At 41.3% G+C, this 17,721-nt stretch overlaps 1 protein-coding gene across 3 annotated transcripts in view; it reads right to left on the bottom strand.

Moving 5' to 3' along the window:
- The window catches only part of cars1 (cysteinyl-tRNA synthetase 1), a 31,339-nt gene that overhangs the window by 12,574 nt on the left and 1,044 nt on the right, over nt 1-17,721 (bottom strand). The window contains exons 1-4 of one of the 3 annotated variants that reach the window (XM_045708586.2): nt 5,623-5,755; nt 3,077-3,307; nt 1,013-1,104; nt 325-413 (exon numbers count right to left, since the gene is read on the bottom strand). In XM_045708586.2, the coding sequence (XP_045564542.1) occupies nt 325-413; nt 1,013-1,104; nt 3,077-3,307; nt 5,623-5,731 (521 nt within the window). In that variant the 5' untranslated portion in view covers nt 5,732-5,755. Of the gene's footprint in view, nt 1-324; nt 414-1,012; nt 1,105-3,076; nt 3,308-5,622; nt 5,776-17,721 lie in introns of those variants that run through there. The other 2 variants (XM_045708587.2, XM_045708588.2) reach the window with 2 other exon arrangements.

Here is a 17,721-nt window from a genome sequence, read left to right as displayed (position 1 = left end):
TATAATATCCACTCTGCACAGCCAGAAGAGGACTGGCCACCCCTCATAGCCTGGTTCCTCTTTAGGTTTCTTCCTAGGTTTTTGGCCTTTCTAGGGAGTTTTTCCTAGCCACCGTGCTTCTTTCACATGCATTACTTGCTGTTTGGGGTTTGGGGTTTTAGGCTGGGTTTCTGTACAGCACTTTGAGATATCAGCTGATGTACGAAGGGCTATATAAATAAATTTGATTTCATTTGACTAAACCTATTGGAGTAAACAGCTCTTTGCGGCGCGGTGTGGCTGTCACAAACTGCTCGTCTTGTTACTTCCTGAAGTGAACTTTACCTGGCATGTCCCATGTGAGAGGCATCATAGACAGTGGGTCCGCAGCAGTACCACGACACCTTGTTTCCATTCTGGGGAACAAACAACTCCTGCAATAATAACAGTCTGGTATTAATAATAGTACATTTAGCAGACACTTTTATCCAATAATAACAGTCTGGTATTAATAATAGTACATTTAGCAGACACTTTTATCCAATAATAACAGTCTGGTATTAATAATAGTACATTTAGCAGACACTTTTATCCAATAATAACAGTCTGGTATTAATAACAGTACATTTAGCAGACACTTTTATCCAATAATAACAGTCTGGTATTAATAATAGTACATTTAGCAGACACTTTTATCCAATAATAACAGTCTGGTATTAATAATAGTACATTTAGCAGACACTTTTATCCAATAATAACAGTCTGGTATACATAATAGTACATTTAGCAGACACTTTTATCCAAAGCGACAGTCATGCATACATTCTATGTATGGGTGCTCTTTGGAATCGAACCCACTACCCTGGTGTCACATGTGCCATGCTCTACCAACTGAGCTACAGAGATGGGATCAAAATGTAAACCTTTATGCGTACATTGACATTCAGTGTCTTTCTTTCCTATTTGATCATAAGGATTCAGCCACCCAAAATGGCACTCAAACGAGCAAAACAAAAGAAGGTCAACATGTCACCTTGGTGCGTGTGAGGCTGTTGTAGAGTCGCAGCTTTGGCAGGTTGGACCCGGCTGGGGCAGACCAGGAGGGCTGGACCCTCTTTCCTTTTACTAAAAAACAGAGGACACATTTAATAAGAACATTAGTCAAACGTTTCTCTGAAGAGGGCATGCTGTTAAATGGTGTCACATTTAAGGTCAGGCAAATTATCGAATTGAATTCCCTCAAATCTCTGGATTCACCAATTAAAACGAAGACATTTTAGTGATTTGAGCAGGCAACTGTCTGAGGGTATGCAAGCCACCACTCTATTCTGATGGCAACCACCCCTGGTCTCCAGAGTACAGGAACACAATGCAGTCTGATGACAACCACCCCTGGTCTCCAGAGTACAGGAACACCATGCAGTCTGATGACAACCACCCCTGGTCTCCAGAGTACAGGAACACCATGCAGTCTGATGACAACCACCCCTGGTCTCCAGAGTACAGGAACACCATGCAGTCTGATGACAACCACCCCTGGTCTCCAGAGTACAGGAACACCATGCAGTCTGATGACAACCACCCCTGGTCTCCAGAGTACAGGAACACCATGCAGTCTGATGACAACCACCCCTGGTCTCCAGAGTACAGGAACACCATGCAGTCTGTGGGCCTTCATCAAAGATGCAGGCCTGCTACCAGTAGACTTAGTTTGAGTGGGGGGAGGGATGGAAAGCAACACACTAGCTAGCCCTCAAAGTGTGTGTGAAAAACAAACACAAAACCCACACAGGAAGGAACACAAGTGTGATGATTTTTTTTTTTAATAATTCAGGGATGGGAAATAGTCCAATGAAACAACCAAACGGTGGTCCTCCTGCCACCAGCCTTTAACACGGTTGACAAATGAATACAGGCCTGAAAATAAGTTACAGACTTCGATGATACCGAAATGCTAATCATGCAAATGTTATTATGGGTCCATATTGAACAGGGGCTTGGGCTATATCTGACACTATGGGTCCATATTGAACAGGGGCTTAGGAAATATCTGACACTATGAGTCCATATTGAACAGGGGCTTGGGCTATATCTGACACTATGAGTCCATATTGAACAGGGGCTTGGGCTATATCTGACACTATGAGTCCATATTGAACAGGGGCTTGGGCTATATCTGACACTATGAGTCCATATTGAACAGGGGCTTGGGCTATATCTGACACTATGAGTCCATATTGAACAGGGGTTTGGGAAATATCTGACACTATTAAGCTTCTATGAAGCTCTTGCCCAATGTATTGCTCCTGAAATAATGAAGGATAGGCCCACCAGCTTTAATGTAGCATCTCATTTTAGAGGGTCTGTCAGCAGAACACCAGGGTATAGCCAGAAGCCTGAATCTAATGTGACCAGCTAGTACCATTTATGGTTATACTACCGTACTACTGGAAAAGGTTGAATTGCGCTTTCGCTTTCACAATGAATGCAATCTTTCACTGTACCCATCCGGTGTATGGGACAATAAAACATAACAAAACACAAGCGCTGGAGACAGTAGCGATGAGTATTCTGTGAAAATAGTTGTGACTGGTATACCGAGCATCACGAAGAAAACAGTACAACGGTCAGGACTACTCTCACAGAACACTCTTAGCTACGGCCACCGTCTCCAGGACTACTCTCACAGAACACTCTTAGCTACGGCCACCGTCTCCAGGACTTGTCATAACTCATTTTCTGGGGGAAAAAACTAATGTTGTATTGTCACATACACCAGATAGGTGCAGTGAAAGATGACATTCATTGTGAAAGCGAAATTCAACCTTTACCCACAAACCACTCCAGCCCCTCATGATGAGATGGTGCCCATCCCGGATTTAAATATATTCGGGAAGCCTGATCATAGGTAGAAGAATGCAATTAATTTAATTGACTATTTAAATAGCTAGCCTCCTTACCGTAGCCGACATTCCAAAGTGACCCTGCACTATCGGTCTAGTCTAGGTGGGGGTGCCATGACTGCCCTTATGCAGTGGGCTACTCTAGTCTAAGGGGAGCATCCCTATCCTGTCCATGGGCCCTGGACTCTACTCACTGCTGCTATCTGGGCTGGGGGTGTCCCGCTGCAGGGCTGCTATGTGCCTGTACCAGCGCAGAGCGTGCACGTGCTGCGGGGCCGGGGGCCTGTGCAGGAGCTCAAAGACCTCCTGGTCCACCCGAGAGGGGCTGAACCCAGCCAGGTAGCTGCGGGAGCTCAGGTACTCATTCAGAGCCACAGTGGCTGTGCCCTCCTCACTTGTGTGCAGCAAGAAGCCATAATCAAAGGCTGTGGAAAACAAGACGGCACACATTCACCCACAGACAAGACACCATTGAAAAACCCAAACTAATTTGGGATTGGTTTCGTTCGTCTCTAGACAAGGCAAAGAATTGATGCCCAAGAACGTTGTGCTGCTGTATTTGTTAATCAACCCTCTTGCTGATCAATGCCATCTGAAAGTTGACAACTGGCTAAGAGCTTTGGCTATTTCATCTGATTTGGTGTATTAACTTAAAGGCCCAAGCTATCATTTCAACAACCTGACCCTGCCACTTTGTTTGGTGAACTGGGGGATGGAAGTCTAACCTGTCAAATTCATAAATGGAGTTACAGGATGCAATGAGATGTGCATTATATACAGTATATTCATTGTTTATTTACAAATACTCAAATGACAACATAAACAATGTTGTATTAACCTTAAATGTTGGTGTTTTGACCACATCATTGGTTATGTTATGACACAGCTGTACTAAGATCATAACAGTGCAGGAGGAAATCTTAATGTGTCCCTTTAACCCTCCTGTTGTGTTCGTTTCATGTTAATTCATTCTGTGTTCCCGGTCCAAAATGACCGCCCCATTATAGCTGATTATAAACCCATAATAATACATATATTATCACCTAATGTTGTGTTAGATCTTTTTATCAAGTTCTTTTGAACTTCTATTTGCTATTTTTATGGCCTGTAGGCCTCACAGACCTGAGCTCATACAACTCGGTTTTGAGTTTAAAAAAAAGCATAATGTATGGATTATTTTGACTATAACAAATACTCAGATGAAACATATTGTGCTATTTATCACAGACTACTTCATGTCAAAGTTTAACAAGGACTCTCCTCCTCACCAGTGTCATGATCAAAGATATGATCAAGAGTCTCACATACAGTATATTGTTTGGTCATTGTCCTGCCACAGAATCTATTGTGAGCAAGGCCTCAAAAAAGCTTTATATACCAGAGCTGCTAGAAAAGCTCTATATATTATTGAAACAATGTTGTGATTGTTTGTGAGAATGCCATGTGGTTCCCGTGGGGGAAAGGTTCCCGTGGGGGTTGCCATGGAACCAAGAAGGGGAGTGAGGTGTGTGTGTGTGCTCAAACACACATCCATGTGGGGGTCTGGGAGATGGAAGTGTGTCCATCTGAGGAATTGACATGTGCCTGAACTAAATTCTATACACTAATTGTAGTCTCACCCATTAATGTCTAATGACCAGTCATTTTTGACCAGGAACACCACAGGTGTACAAAAGTTAAATAAAACACCCAAAATGTAATGAAAATCATCAAAATGTCTTTGGTGTGTTCAGATGCCGTGTGGACAAAATCATGGAACCTTATGACAATCAGATTAAATGAACTACATTTGTCAGAGAGAAAACTTGTATATCGGTCCAATTCGACCGGAATACAGCAGGAGGGTTACCAATGGAGAGATCTCAATGTCGAGAGACTGTAGACGACTACTAGCTCGCAGTAGCAGCAGATATTTTCACAAGCCATCTAGCTAGCTTGTACAATTGATTGCTATTCTACAGTATTCCTGGAAAAGGTTGAATTGAGCTTCCGCTTTCAAAATGAATATCCCTTTTCACTGTACCTATCCGGTGTATGTGACAATACAGAACATTTTCTTTCCAGCACACGACCAATGTCAAGCGCTGGAGACAGTGCCAGTAAGCTATGAGTATTCTACTAAAATAGTCGTGACCGGTGTACCGAGCATCACGCAGCCACAAGTACACCGGTCAGGACTATTTTCACAGGATACTCATATCCAACGTCACTCTCCAGCACTTGTCATGACTCATGTTCTGGACATTCACTGTGAAAGCGAAAGCTTGATTCAGCCCTTTCCAGTAATACGGTAGTATAACCATTACTAGTACTACTCGCTGGACGGCACTTTGATTTAAATACATTCGTGCCGCTTGATCACACCGACAGTGTAACCAGAATGGCCGTTGCAGTGCGTTCTGTGCGATGCACACCTCGGATTTATCGAATTTATGCATCAAACTGTATGCGTAGACGGCTTGACAGAAATGGTAGCAGAAGGTGAATGTTTAACTTTTGTTGCACACATCTCCAGATGATGCTGCGTACCATTTTGCACAATGACGCTATAGATGTGTAGAATGGCATTCATTTCATTGACTATTAAAATAGCTAGCCTTACCGTAGCCAACATTCAATATCCTGCAATAATTTATATTCTCAGAACGCGCATCAAATTATGAATAAACGCATTTGTGCCTTCAAGAGCATGTGCTGATATTTGGAAACATTAAAAGCATACATCGATGTCAATACTTACCTAACTCTCCCGAGCTTGACATGTCAACAGTCTGCAATTTCTGATGCAACAATAACGTGCCCGGACGTACACTCTGTAGTCTAGACCAATGACTGTATTCTGTAGACATCCGCGTTGCCTCACGGCTTTTATGGTCGTCACTAGTTACCACAGCCACAGAGTCAGAAGGCTCAACCAATCAGATAAGGGAGTGTGATGACGCGTGTTCCGGTTAACGGGAACTGCCTCATTTTCGAAATGGAATATATTATGTTCAAGTTTGAACCAAATTACTAAAAGACATTCGGCAACACGAATTGGCAATGCCACTAAAATGCATAACATTGAGAAAGGACAAAGGTTTTGGGCAAATGGGTTGGTAAGTTGCACAAAGATGAATGCCACCAGGGGAAAGACAAAAGCCAAAGAGAAGTATGCTGCTGAAATGAACAAGGCAGTAAGTTCAAAGACAGAGCACTAATTTATACCATACACTTTTACAACATTCATTTCATTTTAATAACGTTGGAATACTACACTAACAATGGAATGTTTCTCAATAAAGCTGAAGATGAGACTTTGAAACGGGTGTTCTAACTCTGTGGTCACTAAAGACCCTGTGGCCCTTATTGCAAGAGTATGTCATGATGAGTATCATTTAATATGTAATGTGTAGATCAAACTGTATTCCTATCATGTAATACTGTCTATACAAGTACCATGTATGAATAATGTATTTGTAACAATATCTGCAAAAACAAACATTTCAAACAAAGTTACTTTTGTCCTCCAAAGAGGGGGGTGGATGGGCCAATAATTATATATATTTTTTAAATAGTATATAAGTGGGGTTAGGGTGTTGAGTTTCCCCTTACACTATAAAGAGCTTTGGGGGTCTATAAAAGTGCCATTTAAATCCAATCAATTATTAAATGTTTTGCCAACTTAATCATATGTTTGACATCTTAAATGATAGTGCCCCAGGTTCTATGAAAAACCACATTGATATGGTCTATAACCACCACAGTTACAATACCAGAGCTAGTGTTATGTCTTGTAAAATCCCAAGAGTAAACAGTACTACGAGGAGCACGTTTTTCTATACAGGCATTTGTCAATGGAATAGCCTCTCCTTAGAGGTCAAGCAAAGAAAAAGTAGAACTGGCTTTAAAAAGCAGGAAAAGGTTTTCATTTGGAGAAGGCTGTCTAAGTAAGAGAAACCACTCCACTGCCCCTTGTGCCCCCTACTGCTGGCCAGGTGTATTCATTTGAATGATAGGTATGATGTGTAATTAATAGATTGTTTTAATGTGAAATTAATATGGTTAATTTTTAAGGTTCGGAAAAAGTGCTGTGAATAGTGCCACTTTTTAGGATGTCAATATAAATGAATGTATTTATGGTTGTTTGCAATTTTGTCTTGCCTTTTAATCATTGCATGTGTTATTGTTTTTACCATCGAGGACCACTTTGGAAGCAAGCGTTTTAATTAATACTTTCAAGTGATATCCTCTGGGTCCACATTGTACATTTTGTTGTATATGTCTTTTACCCCAAATAAATTAAATGTACAAAAAAAAATCTTCCATAGCTTGAAGACCCTGCCTTTATATAGTTTGATTGGCAACAGCTAGTCTTACTGAGGTCTGACACATAACGAAAAACACAGACAAAATACTTTACAATTTACATATATTTAAAAACATTAACGTGTGTGTGTGTACGCATCTATCAGTTACACATACAGTACATGTCATAACATACACACATCAAGTAGGCCACATGGAGGAGAGGCGTTGTGCCGTGAGGTGTTGCTTTATCTGTTTTTTGAAACCAGGTTTGCTGTTCACTTGCACTATAAGATGGAAGGGAGTTCCATGCACTCATGGCTCTGTATAATATTGGACGTTTCCTAGAATTTTTTCTGGACCTGGGGACTTTGAAAAGACCCCTGATGGCATGTCTGGTGGGGTAAGTGTGTGTGTCAGTGCTGTGTGTAAGTTGACTATGCAAACAATTTGGAATTTACAATGTTTCTTATAAAAACAAGAAGTGACACAGTCAGTCTTTCCACAACCCAAGAGAGACTGGCATGCATATAATTTATATTCGCCCTTTGATTACAATGAAGAGCAAGACTGTAGTTGCTAATGCTTATAAGTTTGAATTATCAGCATACATGGACACATGCTTTGTTTAATGCCAGTGGCAGGTCATTGGTAAAAATAGAAAAGAGTAGAAGGCCTAGAGATCTGCCCTGTGGTACACCACACTTTACATGTTTGACCTTAGAGAAGCTTCCATTAAAGAAAACCCTCTGAGTTCTATTAGAGAGATAGCTCTAAATCCACGATATGGCAAATGTTGAAACGCCATAACACATACGTTTTCTCAACAACAGGTTATGGTGGGGGCGGCAGGTAGCCTAGTGGTTAGAGCATTGGGACAGTAACCGAAAGGTTGCTAGATTGAATCCCCGAGCTGACAAGGTAAAAATCTGTCGTTCTGCCCCTGAACAAGGCAGTTAACCCACTGTTCCTAGGCCGTCATTGTAAATAAGAATTTGTTCTTAACTGACTTGCCTAGTTAAATAAAGGTTTAAAAAAAAAAATGTACAGCTCCCACAATATTCTTATTATAAATTTCATTCAACCAATCATCAGTCATTTGTGTCAGTGCAGTACATGTTGAGTGCCCTTCTCTATAAGCATGCTGAAAGTCTGTTGTTAATTTGTTTACAGAGAAATAGCATTGTATTTGGTCAAACACATTTTTTCCCCCAACAGTTTGCAAAGAGCTGGCAGCAAGAAAGGTACACGTTAGAACCAGTAAAGGCCGCTTTACCACAGTGATGGAAACTGGTCCAAAATACCAAAAAGGCGGACTGCACGGCTATGTTGACTTAAATAAATGTTTATAGTATGTACCTAGGTGCCAAATAAAGTAACAGGGTTGAAGTTTATCTTAAATCAGCCAATCAATAAAATTGACATTTCTGTGAAACTGTGTTTTATTTGTGGATTTTGAAAATAAAGACACAAAATAAAGGTGTCAATTTGTTTGTCTACATGTCATTTTAAAAACAATGATGATATTGGACTAAACCTACAAATATGAGTAAAGGCAAACATCATAAGCTTGCAAGCTGAGTTTTAATAAGACATCCGATTACCACTTTGCAATAAGAACGGTTGGTTTTATTATAGCTAATAAATAACCAAATCATTGATGGTTCAATAGATAAAACAAATGCACGTCTCTCATCTGCCCCTGCAGCATACGCGTGCGTCATCACACTCCCTCATCTGATTGGTTGTTTCCCACTAACCGTAAACCGGCATACGCGTCATCACACTCCCTCATCTGATTGGTTGTTTCTCACTACCTGTAAACCGGCACACGTGACATAACACTCCCTCATCTGATTGGTCGAGTAGGTGGGACTTCTGCCTTTGGCTGTGGTAACCAAAGACTATGCATATACTGACAAGAAACATGTCTCTCCGCCCTAACAATGGGAGTCATTGTCCTCAAAGCGGCATCTGCGGGCTGTCTAGCTCCCACCTATCCTTTCTTCGGATTGGTGGATACATCTCTTTATTGTAATCCTTTTTTGAATATTCGATGAGGGTTGATGACATCAACCGCCTATATTCAATGGAGAGAGATGCTATTTTTACTAGCCTCATGCCATATGCATAGCCATCTCGAGACAACTCCGACATAAAGTGTTTTTTCAAAGTTGCCAGGATTTCACGTGTCCTACTTATATCAGAACACTCATAACTTAAGCATTACGAAACTTCTATTAGATCAAATAAACCTCACCGAGCAAATAAACCATTCATTTTTTTGTTGACCAAATTCGACACTTTCATTGACCTCAATTCAAAAACTCCTTGCTTGGTGGGCGAAACAACAATACACCGCCACCTGCTGGAGGGAGACAGATTTTCCGCCGAGTTGGAGTTCTCTCTTCCTCTTCGGTGGTAAATAGTGAAGACTTTTTATACCTCAATGGTTGCCTCAAACAATTTTCAAATAGGGCTCCGACAAAGATGATCTATTATATTGACAAGACGGTTGAGTGACCGCTATAACAAAGGAAATACATGTCCTCAAAGATGGAAGGTAGGGAGAGGAGGCGAGATCAGGTGGGACCATTCTAGCCAATGAGAGGGCAGATACGTATATGAACAAGAGGCGCAACTCCGATATATAGTTGCTTTTTTCAAAGTTGCCAAAATGCCACGTGTGTCCACTTCTATCAGTGCCTCCTTAACAACCTAACCATTACACAACATATATTCAATCAAATAAGGCTGACATAGAAAATTAGCAATTCAATTTTTTGTTGACCAAATTCACAATCTCTCATTGACCTCCATACAAAAATTCCTCACTTTGTGGTCTTATTTTTGTGGACACAGTTTGGGCGGAGTAATCCCTCTCGCTTCTTCTCTGGCTCTGATGAGAGGTTCCGGAAATGGATTCTCAATCCTTGTAAATGCAGTGGTGGTCGGTGCCGTTTAGGATGTGGGAGGACGATTATTGTTTTCATGAGCATGTCCTTATTTCTATTACACCATATTGGATGACTGTCATTCATATTCCATTCCCCCGCGCAATGTAACATCAATAGGTTTGGCTACTACATGATACTCAAATTTTCCCTAAACCCATCATGAGGTTGCTACAACCTAGCCTTTAAATTAACGTTTACAAAGTAGGTGCACAGGTCGAGAGAAAAATGTGAGTAATCAAGGTGACAGACAGTGACACATTCAATACCACCTTGCACACTCTTGCCTGCATCTAGCTGATACAGGGTGTAATCTTTAGTCCAACAATTGCAAACAAGAGTTTCTATTGGACAAATTCAGGTATGTTTATCCCCGTTTCGTTCAGTTAAGAAACGTTCAACAGAATCGGCGGAATAAATACACCCGATTACACGCAAATACAGTTCACTTTCATAGCAGCCACACACAAACAGCATGAACATTTTGCTTTTTGCATAATTCCTTTTCACATCTACATGCTTTCCTCCTCTCACCTTTTCAGTTTGCTTGTGGACTTCAGTGCACAACACATCAGCTGTCTGTGACCAGGTGAAAAAAACTTCCAAACCTTCATATCATAACCGCTAACAGCTACACACAGCCTACATCGTTGTCACCATATTAGCTAATAACGTCATAGTCAACATAGCTACTAGAACTAACACGTTAGTTAACCCTTTCCAATTATGCAGTAACAGTGTACAGTTGGCAAGCAGTTACACTGGCGGCCCCGGTGGCAATAAATTAATAAAACCAAAAGCTTACTCTTGGAAGAGTTCCAGTGTTGGATAGCCATAGCCAGCTAGCTAACATAGCATCCCTCTCTGTTTGAGCTGGGTGTTGGAGTAGGCTAAACTAGCTAGCTGCATTCGCTAGCTTAGTGAAAAGAATACAACTAAATATAGCTAGCTCTCTTTCTCTCGCTCTCTCTCGCTTCTACTTCATTTTTAAATAAATAAATGAGTTCAAAACTGTTCAACTATTGTCTTTCTCTCTCTTAGAGTCAACTATTCACCACATTTTATACATTGTAGTGCTAGCTAGCTGTAGCTTATGCTTTCAGTACTAGATTCTCTGATCCTTTGATTGGGTGGACAACATGTCAGTTCATGCAGTAAGAGCTGTGATAGGTTGGAGGACATCCTCCGGAAGTTGTCATAATTACTGTGTAAGTCTATGGAAGGGGGTGAAAACCATGAGCCTCCTAGGTTTTGTATTGAAGTCAATGTAGCCAGAGGAGGACGGAAACTAGCTGTCCTCCGGCTACACCCCGGTAATACCCTACAGAGTGTTGTTTAGGCTACTGTAGATCTTCATTGCAAAACAATGTGTATTAATCAATTATTTAGTGACGTGAATATATTTAGTATAGTTTTATGTAAAAAGGATAACTTTTTTAATGTTTCACTATTTAAAAAAAAAAGAAGAAATTCACTGAGGAGGATGGCCCTCTGAGGAGCCTCCACTGAACCCGTGGTGAGGTAAAATATTAGCAATAGCGATATTACTGTGCAATGTACACATTCGATTTTCTGGATAGATATTTTAGGTATCAGCCAACCACATCGTGTTGTCAAGAGTAGTAGGCTAAGGCCCAGTTTTCTGGGACATTTTAGTGACAGAGGGCATGGGTAGGAAGGCCCCACTTGCATACAACCACACACACACACACACACACACACACACACACACACACACACACACACACACACACACACACACACACACACACACACACTCATGAAGAAGTTTCACATTCACTTACACACAGAGCACAATGAAGAATGAACATTGAGAGGGAATTGACATCGATTAAAGAAAAGAAGAAGAAACTAATTGGGACTAGAATTTTGTAAAATAATAATGTAAATGTTAAATATGTTAAATGTTAAAGGTTGAAAACATGGGGAAATATACAGTGGGAGATATTAAAGGGTGATTAGGGAATATACAGTGGGAGATATTAAAGGGTGATTAGGAAATATACAGTAGGAGATATTAAAGGGTGATTAGGAAATATACAGTAGGAGATATTAAAGGGTGATTAAAGTAATTAAAGCAATGAGATGTTATAATGTTTAAAATATTAGAAGTTTAGGATGTAAGGGGGGTTAGGAGTTAGGTAGGAGTTAATAAATTAGATTGGAGTGAGATTATAATTGAGTGGAGTAAGGAAGGTTGTTTAAAAATGTATGTTTTAAAAGTTAAAGTTAATGAAGTATATAAAAGGGTGCTAGTTTGATCCAGAAAGGTCAGAGCAGCCAGGAGGTTGAACCATACGTCCTGCTTAGGTGAGAAAACGGCGGGGGTTAGGGGGTGCTGAAAAAACAACCTTTTGAGCAATGCCCGCTTTGGGTGTGACCCACTGAGTGCGTAATTTGAGCATGTGTTAGCCACAAAGAGTTAGCAGAAAGGAAGGAGATTAGCAGGCATGCTAGAAGAACCGGTCACCTGCAGGAAGAAGATATTTGCTGTAGCTTTTTAGCTTAAATTATATCTAGATTTTTATTGTATTCATATTTTTATTGTACTTAGTTAAAGTAAAATTATAGGAGGAATTCTTAAGGTTACCTCATTGATAGAAGTGTGTTAAAGTAGTTGTTAGAGGGTTTTTTTACACCGTCTGAGGGACTGATCATCCTGAGGCGTGAGACAAAAAACTGTTTATGAAGTTGTAGAAGGTAGGAAACCGGTTTTCTTGTTATTGAAAATTGTAATAGACCACAAAAAAAATTGGGTTTAGTTACGGGCACTGAAGGTGTATATCAAGTTAATTCACTGTTGATTTTCGTCACAGAGTCTCACTAAACACTCACTAAACCCTAAACCCCAACTCAAATTTGTAATAAATAATGTGGAAATTGAGGAAGTTGAGATGACTAAACTGCTTGGAGTAACCCTAGATTGTAAACTGTCATGGTGAAAACATATTGATGCAGTAGTAGCTAGGATGGGGAGAAGTCTGTCTATAATAAAGTGATGCTCTGCACTATCTACAAGGCAGGTCCTACAGGCCCTGGTTTTGTCGCACCTTGACTACTGTTCGGTCGTGTGGTCAGGTGCCACAAAAAAGGACTTAGGAAAATGGCAATTGGCTCAGAACAGGGCAGCACGGCTGGCCCTTGGATGTACACAGAGAGCTAATATTAATAATATGCATGTCAATCTCTCCTGGCTGAAAGTGGAGGAGAGATTGACTTCATCACTACTTTTATTTATGAGAGGTATTAACGTGTTGAATGTACCGAGCTGTCTGTCTAAACTACTGGCACACAGCTCGGAGAACCATGCATACCCCACAAGACATGCCACAAGAGGTCTCTTCACAGTCCCCAAGTCCAGAACAGACTATGGGAGGCACACAGTACTACAAAGAACTACATGGAACTCTATTCCACATCAAGTAACGGACGCAAGCAGTTATTTTAGATTTAAAAAAACAGATGAAAAAAAACACCTTATGGAACAGCGGGGACTGCGAAACACAAACATTGGCACACACACATACACATGGATTTAGTACTGTAGATATGTGGTAGTGGTGGAGTAGGGGCCTAAGGGCACACAATGTGTTGTGAAATCTATGAATGTATTGTAATGTTTTTAAAATTGTATACACTGCCTTAATGTGGCTGGACCCCAGGAAGAGGAGCTGTTGCTTTGGCAGCAGCTAATGGGGATCCATAATAAATACAAATACAAGTGCATGGCATTTTACTCTAGGTTTCTGAAATAGACTTGATTAATTGAGGATTTTTAGCATCTGGTTAACTAGTCTATCGGGAACCCGAGTGGTTGGTATAAAGTAACCTAACCGGAGACCCAACTAGAGGTACTAAGTGGTAGGAGTCATAGGTGTCTCAGGGCTAAAATGTGTAAAAACCTGTTTTTGCTTTGACATTATGGGGTATTGTGTGTAGATTGATGAGGGGAAAAAATGATTTAATCAATTTTAGAATAAGGCTGTAACGTAATAACATTTTGAAAAAGTCAAGGGTCTGAATACTTTCCAAATGCACTGTACTTTGCCAAGGTGTACGGCCTGTTGGACGACCTGGCCAATCAACTGTGGATAGTGCTGCAGCACGCCATGGGCAAGGCTGGAGGCCGCAGCGAAGCTGGTGCAGTGCTTCCCAACACATTACAACACCTTGACAGGTTAATCAAGCTCTACCACAACACTGTGTCCATGAGGGTGCAGGAACTGGCTGCAGAGGACATGACGGCCAACAGCATTGTGTCCCTTCTCACCTGGTTCCTCAATTAATACTTACAAAAGTAAGTCTATACTACCCTCTCTGTGACTCGTACAGACAATTGTAAATGGTTTAGATAAGATTTTACATTAATCAAAGGGCAGTACAGAATAAAGCCAATGTCAAAGCAAAATAAATGATTTTCTTAAAACTCCAGATCTAACTGGGTGATCAGTAAATCATGGGATTTATGTCTGTTACTAGGTCTTAGCAGGTGAATGATTTATTTTCAAATGATTATACTAGCTAGCTATGGTCCATACAGAATTAAGCTAGCGTTTTGATAGCTTAAAGATAGCTTGCAAAATAACTTTACTTAATCGATTTTGGGAGCTAGTATCAGACTACAACGTTAGTTACAAACCCTTAATAACAATGACTTGGATAATAACTTGCCTAGTTAAATAAAGGTTAAAAAAAAAACATATGCTTCCAAAATGTATTACAAAGAAGAAAAAAAGACTTGCTACCTAGCCATAAAAGAAAGGCATTTAAACGTACCCACTATGACAGCTAGGATTCATTGGTGGACATTGGACAATCAGTCTGTGGTAAACTGGTGACGCAGGTCGTGATTGACAGGTGGTTGCGCTAGACAACACGGCCCGTGTGAGCTGTCACCAACCAACCAACCAGTGTAGAGTATGCTGGTCTATGAAAACCAAATCTAATTGGTTATAAGAAACAGGTCCCACCTCTCAGAGCTTCTGCTCCTCTCTCCTTACTTGCATATCTACAAATATGTTTGTCACAGTAGGGCGCTAAAGTACTGCCAAAAGTCTGAGTGTGCAAAATTGACATGCGCAGGTGTAATTATTGTTTACAAATATTATCTTACAAGTTAGCGAATGCGATTACAACTACACTTTTCCCCCCTTCATGTTCACAACTCATCAGTTACACACTTGAAAATTGTGTTTACAACTACAAATCTATTGTACATGCTCAAATCATTATGTCAATGATTTACATCCATACAGGTTTATCTGCCCAGCTTAGACCACTGAGGTATAATAACAACTGGAGACTGCGTCCAAGATGTCCAACCTTAGTTTTTCAAGGTAATCTACTAGCGTTTGTATACGCCGATACATGGACTGTCTATATCTGGGTTGTATCCAGGTTATAAGGAGCAACATCTCATGTGCACTAGCATCAAGTTCCGGTCATAGCAACTTTGATCAAGGGTGGAGGAAATGGCATCCCTTGAGAGGGCAAGAACGAAATGTATGTTAGGAGAAGTGCAATATTATCACAAGGAGATGTATACGTGGAATACCGAGGAAGAATGGAAGGAAAGAGGTAGAGGTTGAAGAGAGTGAGGGAGGCAGAGGGTGGGATTGAATCTGTTAAAGATGTTGGAGAAAAAAGGTAGATGTTTGGTCGAAGGAAGGCTGGTGGCAAGTGCAAACAGAGTGAGCCGTACGCCGGATCCAGTTCCGGAGGCGAAATGGAAGCGAATGAGGGCGAATTACCAGAGGTGGCAGGTTTGGTGAGGTTCTTGGAGCCCGAGCCTTGCACCGATGGTCAGGATAAAGATGAGTCTGTGATGGTAGGAGTAACATTTTTGGAGAAAGTGGACCCCTGCCTTTAGGCTGATTCATATGTGGTTTCAGGGTGCGTGAAAATGGAGTTGGGTGCTGAGGAGTCGGTTGAAGGTAACCGAAGTGGGCTTGTGATAATTGTTTGTGTTTCTGTTGGTCAGAGGGAGTCGGCGCTCTCCGCCACACGAATAAGGACAAGAGCGGTGACTTTTTTTTCTGTCAAGAACAGGGCGCCATTGAAAGGAGTGATTACTGGGGTAGCAGGACATGTGAAGGTGGACCAGATGAAGGGGAAGATTCCCGGTGTTTGTGATGCACGTCGTTTGGTGCGACGCAGACAGCGTGGCGTGAGTATTGAAACAGAAGAGTCATTGTCTGTTCTTTTGAGTTTTGATGTTGAGTCTTTGTCCGACAAAGTGATGTTAAGATATTTCAGTTATCCCGTACGAGATTTTGTGGCGAATACATTACGTTGTTACAGGTGTCAAGCTTACGGGCATGTGGCAGCAGTGTGTAGGAGGGTGGTTACCTAGGTGTGTAGAAGGGCATGAGACAAAGGAATGTGTAGTATAAGTAGAGAAGCAGTATATGTTAATTGTAGGGGTGCTCATGGTGCAGGGAATCAGAAGTGTCCAGTGCGAGAGAGGCAGGTTGAGGTTACCAGGGTTAGAGTAGCGCTGAGTAGCGTCGTATGCTGAGGCAGTGAAGAAAGTAGAGGAAGATGGGTCAAGGGTTAGGGATCCTGAGAGGATTTGTGTGAGTAGCAGATCTGTGCCAACAGATGGCCAATGAGTGACATATGCTTAAGTAAGATTGGCTTCTTAGCATTTATAGCAATGATTATCAACTGTACCGCAGGGATGGAACGGAAGTCGCAGAAAATAAAGGTTGTGGTTGCAGCTGCAGAGAAGTATTTGGGTGTAAGAAATTTGACTTTAAAAGAGTAATGGGTGTGTTGAGAGGTGGTGTCCCGTCCTCCCAGGCCGTTGGCCTCACCGAAGAAGAAGTGCACTAGCACCAGAGGGGAAGAGAGAGGCCCAACTCGGCAGAAAGTCTGTCTCCCTCCAGCAGGTAGCAGTGTTTCGTTGTTTTGCCCACCAACTAAGGAGTTTTTGTATGGAGGTCAATGAAAAATTTTCGATTTTGGTCAGCAAAAAAAATGTATGTCTTATTTGCTTGGTGAGGTTGAATAGACATTTCGTAATGCTCAGGTTGTTACGAATTTACTGATATAAGTAGGACACGTGGTATCCCGGCAACTTTGAGAAAAAACACTTTATATCAGAGTCTCAAGATGGTTATGCATATTTATAAACTGGGTGGTTCAAGCCCTGAATGCTGACTGGCTGACAGCCGTGGTATATCAGACCTTATACTACGGGTATGACAAAACATGTATTTTTACTGCTCTAATTACGTTGGTAACCAGTTTATAATAGCCATAAGGCACCTCTGGGGTTTGCGGTATATTGCCAATGTACCACGGCTAAGGGCTGTATCCAGGCACTCTGCGTTGCGCGTAAGAACAGCCTTAAGCCTTGGTATATCAGCCATATACCGCACCCCCTCATGCCATATTGTTTAAAAATGGCATGAGGCTGGTAGCATCTCTCTTCATTGAATACAGGCAGTTGTTTTCAACAACCCTCATCAAATATTCAAAAAAGAATTACAATAACGAGATGTATCCACCAATCCAAAGAAAGGATAGGCAGGTGCTAGACAACCTGCTGTGCCGCAAACAGCGACTACGTCATC

This window comes from Salmo salar, chromosome 26 (assembly GCF_965601325.2).
Source record: "Salmo salar chromosome 26, fSalSal1, whole genome shotgun sequence".
NCBI classification, from domain to species: Eukaryota; Metazoa; Chordata; class Actinopteri; order Salmoniformes; family Salmonidae; genus Salmo; species Salmo salar.
Note: the sequence above shows the minus strand (reverse complement) of the source record. Positions and strands in the feature narration are given on the sequence as shown.